The 13,686-nt window shown below is 41.5% G+C and overlaps 2 protein-coding genes across 4 annotated transcripts in view; one reads left to right on the top strand and one right to left on the bottom strand.

Annotated features, from left to right (window-relative positions):
* CDC73 (cell division cycle 73) overlaps nucleotides 1–7,841 on the bottom strand; it is a 111,262-nt gene extending 103,421 nt beyond the window's left edge. The window contains exons 1-3 of one of the 2 annotated variants that reach the window (XM_061453060.1): nucleotides 7,506–7,841; nucleotides 1,884–1,989; nucleotides 935–1,004 (exon numbers count right to left, since the gene is read on the bottom strand). In XM_061453060.1, the coding sequence (XP_061309044.1) occupies nucleotides 935–1,004; nucleotides 1,884–1,989; nucleotides 7,506–7,636 (307 nt within the window). In that variant the 5' untranslated portion in view covers nucleotides 7,637–7,841. The remainder of the gene's footprint in view (nucleotides 1–934; nucleotides 1,005–1,883; nucleotides 1,990–7,505) is intronic. The other variant, XM_061453059.1, reaches the window with a different exon arrangement.
* Nucleotides 7,842–8,244: 403 nt separating this feature from the next.
* GLRX2 (glutaredoxin 2) lies at nucleotides 8,245–13,102 on the top strand. Of its 2 annotated transcripts, none has more exons than XM_061453066.1 (4): nucleotides 8,245–8,384; nucleotides 9,369–9,435; nucleotides 11,039–11,215; nucleotides 11,671–13,102. In XM_061453066.1, exons 2-4 carry the CDS (start codon nucleotides 9,376–9,378, stop codon nucleotides 11,800–11,802), a joined length of 369 nt encoding a protein of 122 aa, XP_061309050.1. In that variant the 5' UTR covers nucleotides 8,245–8,384; nucleotides 9,369–9,375; the 3' UTR covers nucleotides 11,803–13,102. The 2 variants fall into 2 exon arrangements, with proteins under 2 accessions (XP_061309050.1, XP_061309049.1); XM_061453065.1 differs by lacking the exon at nucleotides 8,245–8,384 and adding an exon at nucleotides 8,650–8,792.
* The last annotated feature ends 584 nt before the right edge of the window (nucleotides 13,103–13,686 follow it).

Genomic DNA, 13,686 nt, shown 5'->3' with positions numbered 1-13,686 from the left:
CTGTAATCAAACAGAACATTTCATTTAAGATTTGCAAAAGTATTTCAGTATAAAAGGAAGAAGATAAATTGCGACAAGAAAATTCTAACTACATATTAGGTAGCAAAGGTGGTCAAACACTGGCACTGGAGATATTCAGAACCTGAATGAATATGAAGTTAGAAAGTTGGCCTTCCTTTGAAAAGGGGGTTGAGCCAGATGACCTACTGTGGTCCCTTCCAACATGAATCAGTCAGTGATTCTGAGCTGTATATACCACATAAAAGAAAGCAAAGTCACAAAGGTAATTACTTTATAACCTGGGATCAAGATCTACTAGTTTGTCCGGTTTTGGCAATAAAGACGACGTTAGTCTCTTTAAAATATATTTATATAAAAAATGGTTCACTGCTTATATTACAGAAATAATCTCACATTCCACTATACCTGAAATTGTAAGACCACCTGCAAAACAGAGCAACTTAAAGCCATATTTATCTTTCTCTCATCACAGAAACCTCTCTTCTGACTCCTGTTAACAAAAAAGATGATAGAATAGTAGACAAATCTGCCACACTGACAAAGCAGTGACTTGATATATTTCACTGTACTGATCATTTTATCCCACACCCTTACTGCATCATGATCAATGCACTACCAAAATTTTCCCAGTCTAGAGACAGAAAAAATACAAACAGTAAGCATTATAACACATAGCTATCTACCAAAGGATGTAGTAATGTGGCTCCTTTCTAAGCACCATAAAAATAATTATTTTTTAACACTGTTCTGGACATAAAAGAAATCCTAATTTCATTTGACAAACTTGAACATATTCAGCTAACCTGCTAACTGATCATCGTTAACCATCCTTCCCATCCTATGCTTCCTTGTGTCATAAATCGGAAGCAGTAGCACAAACCATGTGTATAAGTTAAACGAAAGTATCACTCACATGTTTCACCATTTAGGTATGCAAGCAGGTCTTTCCTATCGGGTCTTCTTACCACAGGAATGTTTTCAGTCTGAAAAGATAGCAGACTTGACATTAAACTGTTACTCCCTCAGAAAGCCTCTTGCTGATATTTTTTCACTTTTAGTGAAAATTACTCATGCTCACAGAGACAGGAATATCTGTCCTGCCTCCCAAAAAGATCAAGCTTAAAAATACAATTATTTCCTAGAGGATGTTCCACTACACAATATGAAACATGTTGTCCGCTATAAAACCAAAAGGATAGCCTTTTTCCTCCTTCACTTCAAATCTGCAAGTAAGATTAAGAACTAACTTTTCACACACACACACTTCTTTGCCAGGAGTCAATGCTGGTACACATAAATCATGTATTTCAATTTTGTCTTTCTGAGTACGCATAACACGCAGCACTGCTGTATCAGGTAACCATGTGATACAGGGGAAGATGAAAAATGGGCTCATAGAAATCAACTGGAAATCAAACGGACTTTCTCAGTCGCCCTATCATTATTTGTAGAGTTTATTCAATAATTTCTTGAATTAGATTGCATACTTCCAGGTCCACTCCAATGCTATTCTACTGAACTTTTCTCCGTTTTGTAGATCCTTGCAGTCTTGGGCACTAAAGGATCATCTAAATTGGGATTGCACAACAGAGTGCAGATTGACAAAAGTACTTTAGAAATAATTAGTGCTAGAGACAGCTGGGACCATAGAACACGAAGAGAAATGCTCTCATTACTGTTAATACTTGTGTGATGGACTCTTGTTTTAAATTCAACCTGGTGGATTGAAGGGATAATCTGTTAGGGAATGTATTATCAAGAAAAATATTCTACAAGTATTGTGACTTGATCACTTTGTTGCATATATTTTTCCCTTTCTCTAGCCAAATTCATACACTTAAATGCTACTCTGATTTACTTACCGCAGCACGGCGGACATAAACAGGATGCGAAAGGTGCACATTATTAAGCAGGAACAAGATAGAATCCAAAGTGTAGTATTCCCTGGGTTGTCCCTCTTTCCCAGTCCTGTAAAATCATGAAACAAAGATTTTAAAACATTTAACCTCTCCATCTCTCTCTTACACAACTTTTGTAGCAAAGTTCTCAATTCTTTTCAGATGAAAGTTCAAAAAGCAAGCAGTAAGATTATTACCAGGCTACTGCCAAACTAGTGAACCATCAATTGTGTTAATTAAGAGCAAAAGATATATGTTCTGGCAGCCTTGTTACTGAATGAATTATAAAAACTGTCCAAAATAATCCAAAGTAAGAGCTGGATGGGTTATAAAATATACATGAAGCAAGACTTCAGAAAGTGTAAGAACACATGCTCCCACATCTCAAACATACTTATTCTGATTATCAAAGGAACTATCTACCTTATTTGGGACAGCTAGAGGAACGTAACTGAACTGCAAATGGAAAAAATAATCAAATAAAAAATCGTATTACATGCTTTTCAGGTATAATGGGACAGAATTTTCACCACTAGAGAAAACACAATGAAGAACTCTGAATATAATGAAGCTCCATGAAGTGTAGAGAACAAAAGGTTTGAAATGGTGCCAGAAGGTCGAAACAAGGAGTAGACAGAAACTAATTGCACACAAGACCACCAAAAGCGAAACAGACTACAAAATCACAACAAACTCCCATAATGAAGTCAGGTAACTTCAGAGCAACATAACATCAAGTTCAATCTCAGTTTCAAAACAGCTTGTTTGAAAGATGCCTTTTAAATCTAAGGAGGAATCAGTTCTGTGCAGCAATTTGAAAAGCAGAACAAAACCAACCAAAAAAATTCCCACAAAACAAGGCTAAACAAAACTGTAGTTTCAGCTTGGCTGCATGTGTGTCAAATGCAATTCCCCCCTCACATACACACTCACCACTTTATGCTATTATTACAAGATGTCGTAGCAGAAGCAATGCTTGTCCCCATTTCAGAAAAAAGCCTGCTCCCTAAATATTTTAACTCTCTGATCAGTTAAAATATTCCATCATATTCACAGCCCCCAGTGGGCCCAGCAATTCCACTGCCCAGACTGGAGATCTGTCAGATCCCAGCTCCGAGCAGGACAGGGGTTCCTCTGTGCGGCCCAGCATCCATCTCCAACTAGCCAGAGCAGACAGCTCACCCCAAAGCCTGAGGAAGTCAATCCACCAGAAAAACAGGACACAACTGTACAATTTAAGACTGGCACTGAAATTCTACCAAACCAGAGATTTCAGGAAGAAACACTTTCATTAAAAGTGTAAGAAAGAGTGTTTCCATCCAAGTACAGTAGCTTTACTCATAGCCCACCATCAGCATCAACACATGCAACACAGAAATGTCAACCTCACAGGCAAAAGGAAGAGGAAATTAGAAAAACTCAAACATAACTTCCTTGCATCTGAAAGAGTTACACAAACATATACCAAATGCAACAGAAGTGCAAGTCTCTCATCCCCATATTGTGGATATAACGCCACTACTGCTTTCCTTCCAATTACTTTTCTGAAATTATCTAGAATGGAAATGTACAATAACCTGTTCAGAACTTATTACCGGCATAAGACTGAAAACTCTACTTTCATAATGATGCCTGAGAAAAACAAAACGAATAACATGCAGTAAGAAGTGATTCCAAATATAAGGAGAATGCTAGAGTAAGGTATCTCTCCATCACTGTTCCTTTCTTACAAGAACTTCCAAAACTTGCTGCAAGGGGTAGGGTGTGCATGTATGGTTTTTTGCTGAAGAGCAATGGGAAGAGACATAGTATCTCAACCGCTAAGAAGCCAAAAGTTGTCCTCACAATTACAGCCAACAGAACTGGATTCCTCAGCAAGGAACTGTTTGAGTATCTTTATGTTTCACTGCTATCTTTGATGAGGTGATATCTAAACATACTCTGAGCACTGGTAAAACCATACGTTTAGTCCACGTACACTTGGCTCTGAAGTGAAGCCTATGTCATGTGATACAGTTGTCACTTCATTTTAAACCCAATATTTTAGAATGTCACACTTCAGAATAACTCATTATTTCTTTGAAGTGTGCCATATCCATTGAACGTTATATAAAAAGTCCAGCTGGTCATCTGTTCAAGCTTTAGCAATATTTAGCAATAAACGGCATAACAGAAAATAAGTACTAAACAATTATCTATTAATTTGAAAATACAGTATTACAAAGCTATAGGCATTGCCAAAGCTCAGCAGGGCACATCTGATACTTCATCACTTAAGACACACACACAAGAAATCCCCATGCTCATTACAGTTCTAAGAGGATGCTTTATTAGGAGGACAAGATATTGCACAATAAAGGGAAAGCATCAGCTGGACAAGCAGCTGTATGCAAGGAGAAAATCTAAGTCTAAGCTGACATTTCAGCATAAATTTGAGCTCCTTTCAGATTTTCCGATATAAAGAACCCTCTCAACAAAAAAGAACTAAAAGCAACCTGGCCCAGAGGTTCAATTGCTTTGTTCAATTCACAAACGTCTCAAGTAGCCAAAGAAATTAATTCTCTTATTTCCTATATTCAGTAATGGCCTTATTTACTTAAGACAAAAAAAAAAAAAAAAAAAAATCTTAAGATTCAGACCCTAAGAAGTCAGTAGTTACAATTTTGCTTTAATAGTTATTAAGAATTGCATCTCTTAAACAAACAAAACTCCAGCTTAAAAAATGGAGAAAATGTTTACATAATGCAAGAAGGAGTTTCACCTGCTTGTTTTTAACACCACAAATCTGTTTTCTGCTCATTCATTCCCCCTCAACCTGTGGGTGTCAGAAGTCCGTTCATTTCTAACTGCTTTATTTCCTCTTTCATGTTTCAAAGCACGAATTTTTATAGAGGTACTAGAGGCCTGCTTTCTTTCACGGACGAGACAGTAAACTTTAAAAATACAAGACTAGGCATGCAGAGTATCACGTAAATTAGTATACCCATGACCAGCTGCTCACTGGTTTAAAACTCAGCTGTACAAACCTAATGGGTAAACAAAGCAAAGTTTCTCTGTTAGACCGATTGCTTCCTTTAGTTTTGAAACAGACGATATAGTCTTCAAGGACCATTAGATCAAAACACACAAAACATCTAATCATAGACTGTCTAGCCTTCATGTGCCACCAAGAGCATTTATACAATTATTATCTGGAGACTAACCTGGATTAAATTTAATTTCTGCCTTTTTTTTTTTCCCTTCCCCTCTGGGTTACTTTGAACTTGGCTCTGTTTCTCAGATCAATTCACTGCTTGGTTGACACTTGTGCTACCACAGAAAGAAGGCAGTGCTGCTGACTTCTGCCAGCTTAGCTGCTTAAGGAGCCACAGTCTTAAATGTCTAGTGGGACTACTAATTCTAGCAGGGACAGAATGCCACCATGGCATTTGGACTTGCATTAATCTCTCCAGACTGGCAGCTGAGATGCAATTACAGCAACCACACTGTTGACACCTAGAAGCGAAATCAAGATTTGCTTCATGAAAGACTAAGCCACTAAGCTTTCTCAGTGCAAGCGCAGTTTGGATCCTGTCAAGTGATCTGAATATAAAAGTTTTTGGAAGTGTTCCTCATAAATCCCTGCATAAGTCTGGAAATTACATAAATTAACAGCCTCTAAACTGTGGTGTTAAAGCTACTGAGTATGGCTTGCATAACTGGTCTCATTTTTGCAGTGTCTTCAATGTAATTAGACACAAATAATTCCATGGTAGTTCACAAGAAACACTGCAAATTGATAGTGGTCTGATACTACCAGAAGTTCAGACACTACTGGTCTAAACCGAGTAGCTAACTAACTTACTTCACACAAGCCAAACAACAAAAAACGTCCAAATCCTACAACACATCTGCTGGAAAGGCTGAGGACATAGATATTATGAGGTTACAGCTGTTGTTTTGCAGCAGTAGAGTTAGGCTGGTGTACCTGTTTCTCTTTCCCTACAAAAGAGCAATGAAATTTGTCTCTCTGGTTAACCATTACTTACTACTGCTTTGGAAAAATCAACTTGCAGCAAGGAAACCATCACAATTGTCTATACAGTTGCTCAGCAAAAACCAGAAGACTTTTCAAGAATTTGAAAACTTAACTGCTTATCCAAATGTTTTTCTTCTACAGTCTAGCTATTGGTATTCACCCCTCAACCAGAAAAAGCAAATAAATCCAAAATGAGTTTCTGAAAGCTTGAACTAAATAATAAAATAGCACATTCCTAGTTTTAAGCACAGTGCAATGTAAAATCAGTCTTACAATAAATCTGTCCATAAGTTAACTCGGACAAAAAGGTTTTTTTCCTCAAGCTAAAAGTTGGGATACCGGATCAATACTTAAATTCTTATCATAACTATGAAAACTAAACAAAACAATCCCTGATTATAGATCGAAGTAGAAGGGTGGGGTTTTGTTTGTGAAATCTGCAGATTCTTCTGATTGTCCATCAGGCTTGACGGGACACTGATCAGTATCTCAAACATTCACTACCTGACACTTAACAATAAGTATTTTTTTTTTCTCTTAGGCTTAAAAGAGATTCATTGAATCCTTCTATTAGGACATTAAAAACAGCTGCTTGTTTTCAATTCAGAAGAATTCAGAAGAAATTCAGAAGAAAGGAGAATTAAAAGCTCTCTTGCATTGCAAGCAATACGTACCATACCAGAAAATTCAACAGGTACAAAGTCTCCTTTTCTAGAAGTTTTCTAAAAATAAGCATTTAACCTAATATAAGCATTTAACCAACAAAAATGCTCTCTCTACTTGTTTATTATGATAAGACCAGCTTGCATTAGGTCCAGTGCAGGAAGAAGCCGCAGCTCGGAGCAACTGAGGAGCAGTGCACCTCCACAGGTGCAACAACAACAAGGCTGGCAGGGGACCACATAGGGAGACTCGATTTGGACCTCACTGACTTTCCTACAGCAGAGTAAAGCTCCAGAAAATGAAAAATACCCCAGATAAACTAAAACAGTAAGTACATAACCTCTATTTTGCATACAGATAAAAAAACCTTGGAGAAGCTACTTCCTTCCATCTCGTCGCATGAGCCCGCAAGACCTAGCCCCGCTGCGACCCTCAGTCTCCCCAGGTGGCACGCAAAGGCCGAGAGCCAAGGCAATGCCGCACCGCGGACCCGCTGCTCTTCCGGCGCGGGGCAGGGGCACCGGGCGGGGTTCTGGGAACCTTCCCGAAGGGACCAGCGATACCTCCCTGACCTACCGCGCTGCCAACAGCACAGGCGAAGGGTATCGCCCTACGCGACGCGCAAGGCACCAGTGAAGTAGGCCGCTGGACACCCCACCGGGACACCGCGCCCAGGCGGAGCGGAAGCGCACGGCTCCGGTGAGCTCCCGAGGGGCCCTACCAGAGGTGGCAACCAGACCCCCCGCCCACCCAGCTCCCTACAAAGCGGCGGGAGACAACAGGAGGCAGGATCCACCTCCCCGCTCCCCGGGCGCTCCCCCACAACTTCAGGGCAACTTCTTCCTCCTCCCCCCGCCCGTTTCTTCCCCGCGCGAGCAGCCGCCCGCCATGGCCCCGCCGCTCACCCCCAGATGACATAGTTGGTCTTGACATTCTTGGGCCAGGAGAACTCGCCGAAAATCACCTCGTCCCCCTTCACCACAATTTCTTTCTTCTGCGTGTTGTACTGCCGCAGCACGCTCAGCACGTCCGCCATTTTCGCTCCGCAGCCACCGGCCGCTGCCGCTCCGGCACCTCTACCAGCCGCGCAAAGACCCCTCCGACAGGACCCAGGCTGCCTACCGTAAACGCCTGAGTAACACCACTACCTCCGCCGCCTCCAGGGGGCGACGCCGAACCGGTTGCCATGGAGGGACGCGACCCCGCCCTCAGGGTGGCACCCGGCTGATTTGGTTAAGGCCCCGCCCGCACCGCTTCTAATACTGTGGTCCGAACGCGGTTTAGAGTGGTGAGGTTCGGTTGTTACCGCCAGAGCGCAAAGAGAGTCAAAGGCATCGATGGCACAGGCCATTGACAACCGGCCACTCTGCACCCCGGGCCTACACCGGCCCTCCACTGGGCAGCCGGAGCGTAACGGCCGCTGGGCGACGTCGCCCCTCGCGGTCATGGTGCCCCAGCGTGGCAGCATCGTCACGGCCTTAGCGGCTGCGGGTACACACGTATCTTCGTGAGGGGGATTGCATGTGGCGCAGGGGATCACGACCGGTTCGTGGCCGCTGGTGTCTTGCAGTTCCAGTACGGGCAGAGTCCACACCGCACCGCCGTGTCGGGCAGGCGCATAAAGCCTTTTCGCCGTCACGTTAGCAGCTGCAGCCCAGGAGCCCGCCTGTGCCACCCGCACCCCGGCTAGGCAGCGCTTGGCTGCTGGCACCGGGCCAGTAGCGCCTCGAGACAGTTGGGCAGGAGCTCCCGCAAGAAGGCGGTGTACGCACTTCAGACTGCAGATCAGAAAGAAAAACACCCCGAACCTGGGTACAAAGGGGAGGAAATAAAAAAAGAAAATATCTGCTTTATCAAGCACAAAGGCGCAATTTAATTCTGACAAGAATAAGCCGTTAAAACACCACACAACAAAGTGATTAAGAAATTATTTATCGGCTCTATACCCTCACTGGAAGGACCCGTCAGCCGCTGGGCGTGCCCCGGCCAGCGGCGCCTCAGGACACCGGCAGCCTGCTGGGCAGCCCTACGCCTCTAAGAGGCGGTGCGGGGACCTGCGAGCGGTGACGGACCGCCGTGAGGACTGGGGAGAAGTCCCGCCTCTTCCTCTTGGCGGCCATGGCCCTGCAGGGGGCGTTGCGACGGGTGGTGACGGGGCTGGGGTGTGGGCAGGTCGCGCGGTCCGTCAGTCGGTAGGTGCGATCGGGAGCCGCGGGGCCGGAGGTCTACCCGGCACCTTGGGCTTGGTACGGATCCTGTTTTAAGTCTTTTTGGCCTTTGGACGCTCGCTCTCATAGGAGCAACCCTCCTGCACCGGAACGGCAGGCACCGGGGCCGCCCGGGCTGTGGCAGCGCGGGGAGGCGGCCGGTATCGGGGCGCGCAGGCCTCGGAGCAGCACGTCTGCCCGCTCTATTAATGAAAATGAGAGTTCCTTTCCTTTAGAGTCGGGTGGTGAGGCTGAGCACAGCCCGGCGCCGGATTTGGCACATGTGTCTGTATTATCACTGGGGGGGGGGGGGGGAAGCATTTTTCTTATCAAGACAGCCGTATTTGTTATTTTTATAGTCTGCACCATCCCTCTCTTCATCATCTTGTAGGCATGTGAGAACAAGCATGGCTGTGGGTACTGCAGCTGCAGAAAAATGGCACATATAATGTAGAAATCACATTGACTGTTAAAACAGTATAAAGTCAACCTTTAATTCGTGAAATATAAAATGTGTCATTTGTTTGAAAGCTCAAGTATCCGACTTTAATTTCTCTTTAGTTTTAGAATGGGGAATGATCAGACTACCGTGGGATTGTCTAATGATGCCGCTGTGAATCAAATACAGGTAACATCATTAATGCAATTCTTTTTTTCAACATTTCTGAAAGCCATAGTTACTTAAAAGCTCTTCTGATTTATATAAAGAAATTCTGTAAATAGTTCTATATGTTCAACCTGATTCTTATGTTTAGTAAGCCTGCTAGCATTATTTATTTATCCACAGCCTTGGAACTTTATCTTCCTAGGCTGCATCCATTTTACATCTTTTGCAGACCTCTACTCTAATTCAGTAGTGCTATCAGTACTGGGGACTAAGTCTCGGAAAATGACTGTCATTAAGTAAGTTGTTTTTTAGAGTAAACTTCCTGATAATAAATGAAGGCCTGAAATGACTTTGAATTTACAGTAAAGTAAAAAGGTGTAATTGGTCGGAAGTTCAATCCTTGGACTTCAGCTTAGTTGCCTACTCACCGCAAACCACTGCTCTTCATAGCCAGTTTATAAGAAAATTGCAGGATCACAAATTTAAGAGAACGAATACTCTGTAGGGCATTAAGTACAATTTCCACAGGGGTGGAAAAAAGAAATATCCCTTTTGTCATTCTGCTTGCCATCAGCACATTCTGCTTGCCTGATGGAAAGGGAAAGCTGTACTAAATAGTTCAAGGAGATACAGCTTGTTTGGCAGATTGTAGGAGGTCTGTGACTGCAGAGCTAAAACGGGCTCAGGATTGGCACCATTGCATGACAATCACAACACATGCGTCTCAGTCATTCTTCTCCCTTTCAGGGTCAAGTACAGGTCAGACACAGCTTCACAAGTGCCAGCAGTGCTTCTCATAACGATTATTAATGTCAACTCTCCTCTGTTTCTCTGCTCCCACAAGATCATAGCATTCCTGAAAGTCAGAAACTGATCAGTTTTAACTGATTCCTGGTACCCTACTCAAAAGAAAAGAGCATACCTTTAACTGAAAAGCTCAAGTGGAGCAAGAGAAGTCACTTTTATGTTCTGTGTAGCTCTGCAAACTGCTAAAGTTGCATCTCGCTGCTTATTGCACTTGTGCAGACACTTTCTGGGATCTGGCCAAGAGCATCTGAACTTGAGGTTAAAAGCCTGACTTTCTTAGTAGTCGGGTAGGAAGCAATTTTTCTTCTGTTGCAGAAGTATCAGATGCATCCCTAAAGGAGGTGTTAGGCCACCACAGAGGCTTCAAAACAGATGTAGGGTGGATATGTTTTACACTCACCATACAGGTGATGATATCTTAATAGATGCCTTGATAGAGGAAGTTGCTGTTCTGCTCCTTGTTTTTAAAGAGTAATAGTTTATTCCTCACCTTAAGATTCTTGTGGCTCTAGATTAGAATTAGGGGAGATTTAGAAGATTAACTAGCTTTTCACTTTACCTTAAAAAGTGAGTAAAAAATATGTTTTGAAAACAATTAAAAAACAGCCAGCCATTGCTGTAGCATGGCTGGGAACTCCTCAGTTGTCCCTGTCTAAAAATACTTCAGAAGGCCTTTTACAGAATAATTGTCCATTATTTGTTACTGTAATAGCAGATTTATAACTTCTACATTTGTTTTCATGACTGCTTGATACTGTTGAAATACACTGACTTAAAAACAAAACATGGTGACTTCAACATTCTTTTGAGCATACAGGAGATTATTTCAGACAACTGTGTGGTGATTTTCTCCAAAACAACATGCTCCTACTGCATAATGGCAAAAAAGCTTTTTGAGAGTATAAATGTGAATTATACAGCTGTGGAACTGGACATGAATACAAATGGAAGTCAGATCCAAGACATTCTTGAGCAGATGACTGGTGGCAGAACCGTAAGTATACATTCTTACATGTAACAAGCAAAATAAGAACTTACACTGCACTTGTTTCTCATGAGTTATGACCATATCAAGTTCTTTGCTTTTTCAAGACATGTAAACTTGGGATACAAGAGACCCTCACCCTGAGGGTGCCACTTTGAGATATCAAAGTCAGTTTTCATTTGTATAGGTGTATATACACCTTGTAATTTCTTAATTTTATATAGTCTCACTTGACTCAGTTATTTTAATACAATCTCCCATATACTGACTTTATGCCCCTTTTGAGGGGCATGTGAACAGTTTCCGATCTCTGTAAATATTACAGAAATGTATGAGTTGTACAGTAGTATTAAATATGCATATGTAAGAACTCGACTGTTGTGTGTATACCACAGTCCATGTGGGGTCGCTTAGGTTTTTATCTTTTATTGAAGTAACTAACATAATTTTAATTTTCTTGATAGGTCCCAAGAGTGTTTGTCAATGGGTCTTTTGTTGGAGGTGCTACAGATACTCAAAGGCTTCATGAGGAAGGCAAACTGCTGCCTTTAATTCATCAATGTCAGGTGAAAAGTAAAACCCAGTCAGCCACTTAGCTCAGCTTAGTCTTCCTTTGTATAACAGAATTTTAGGCAACTTACAAGATCATAGATACATGCTACATCAGCTGGAATCAACAGCTTCAAGCCATGGATTTCCAAATCATAGATCGTTTTCTGACACAGATGCTTTAGGGACTTGACAAATTACATGCCTCAGCTTTCCTACAACCAAAATGGTGATCAAAGCCACTGTGTAACTCTCGGGGCTCTACGTGTGACAAAATGATGTCATTTTATTGCTGTTATAATGCTGATGCCATGTTTCAGAGAAGCATTAATTGTACAAGAGGAATCCTGTTTTTTTTCTGCTGCAGATTAGTTTGCATTCTAGCCTTGTTCCAATGGTCAGTTTAATGGTTCTTTTAAAGTAAATTCTTCTCTGAATGTCAAATTGTAGTAATGATGAAAGTATGAAGCAAAATAAGTTTGTAGTGATACTGTGTATGCATGTCTGCCTCTTCCATATCCATATGATTCCATATCAGCATCTGATCATCTAGCTATGAAATTGTATGTCCAGTTGTGAGAGAAAAGGGAATAAAGATTCTTGCAGCGTTTGAAGGGTAGGTCATGTCTTTCATCTTTTTTCTGCACTATGAAGTATCAGTCTATACAGTCATTCAGAAATATGACAAAATACAGCTTCTAGGGGAGCCAGACAGCTCACTGTCACTAAACTCTGCAACTACAACTTGCGTTATAATCAATCCAATGCTATTATGAAGCTTAAGACCAAGTAAAATAAGTGTGATATGCGTAGAATTTATTTAGTTCTTGAATTCTACAGTCAGAATGCAGTTTACTAGCGATGTGAACTTGCAGTTAAATGCCTAAAGCATCTAAAATTCAACAGTTACAGTACAATGCAAATCCAAAGCCAGACCAATGCCAAGACTCTTGGTTATTTCAAGTTCATATGCAAGTAGAAAATTATATCCCACTCTTCAGTAGAAGGGACCATTACACTACTACAGGTGCACAGTTTAGAATCAAAACATTAGTCAGTGAATTTTTACTCGCTTCTTGTAAGACTCCTGTTTTTACCATTGCTTTCAGCACTATGCACCTAAGCTACTTTTTTCCCCCCAAGGGAGAAAAAAGGTCACATTTATCTTCAACTCCAGATAACTAGGACTGTAAAAGTATCATTTAAATTTGACAGCTTCGTTTTTGTGATGGGGGTTTGAAAGAAGTTTAAACCACGTAATTTGTATAGTCTTTAGTATACAGTTGGCTGCACTGTGCATCTTTTAACATATTAATCGGCTAATTAAACATGTAAATGTTGGTTTTATCACTGTGGTTTACTGTATTTTCCTAGTTTCATTGCCTTATTAAAATTTTGTTTACAAGGACACACTCGTTATGATGAACACACACAAATGTGCCTCTCTCCCTAAATATGTACTTAATAAAGCAATTTATTTTGCACATGTGGTGGTAACTAAGTATTCTTTTTCCTCTGTGTAGAATTCTTAGGCCAGTTAATGTTTTCTCAGATTAACAGTAATTTTGCACCTGAAACCTGGTAAGTCCATCATGTAAAAATAATAGTATACAAAGGATTTTTTCAAAGACCTTTTCGTTCTGCTCCCTGTTAAAGGAAACAAAACAAAACCCAGAATACCAACAAACCAGGAAGTCCCAAAACAGTAGTCTAAAATAACCCTTTGAGTTCTAAGTTTCAGAACTCCCAGGGCATTGTCACTTAAGCCAACACTCTATTCCAGCTGATAAGAAAGCATGCTGTATGCCTGCAAATCCAAGTGAGTGCCCACTTGTTAAAAAAGATATGTCCTAAGGCACTCAAAGGGTTAATTATGTTTCTTTTTAGGCATATTAAGGCTCAACATCCAAATAATTTCTCATTAATTTTGT

This window comes from Pezoporus flaviventris, unplaced genomic scaffold (genome assembly GCF_033815535.1).
Source record: "Pezoporus flaviventris isolate CSIRO_AGI_PZ_B2104156 unplaced genomic scaffold, CSIRO_AGI_Pfla_v1 ptg000013l, whole genome shotgun sequence".
NCBI lineage: Eukaryota > Metazoa > Chordata > Aves > Psittaciformes > Psittacidae > Pezoporus > Pezoporus flaviventris.
The sequence above is the reverse complement of the archived record's forward strand: the minus strand, read 5'-3'. Positions and strand labels throughout refer to the sequence as shown.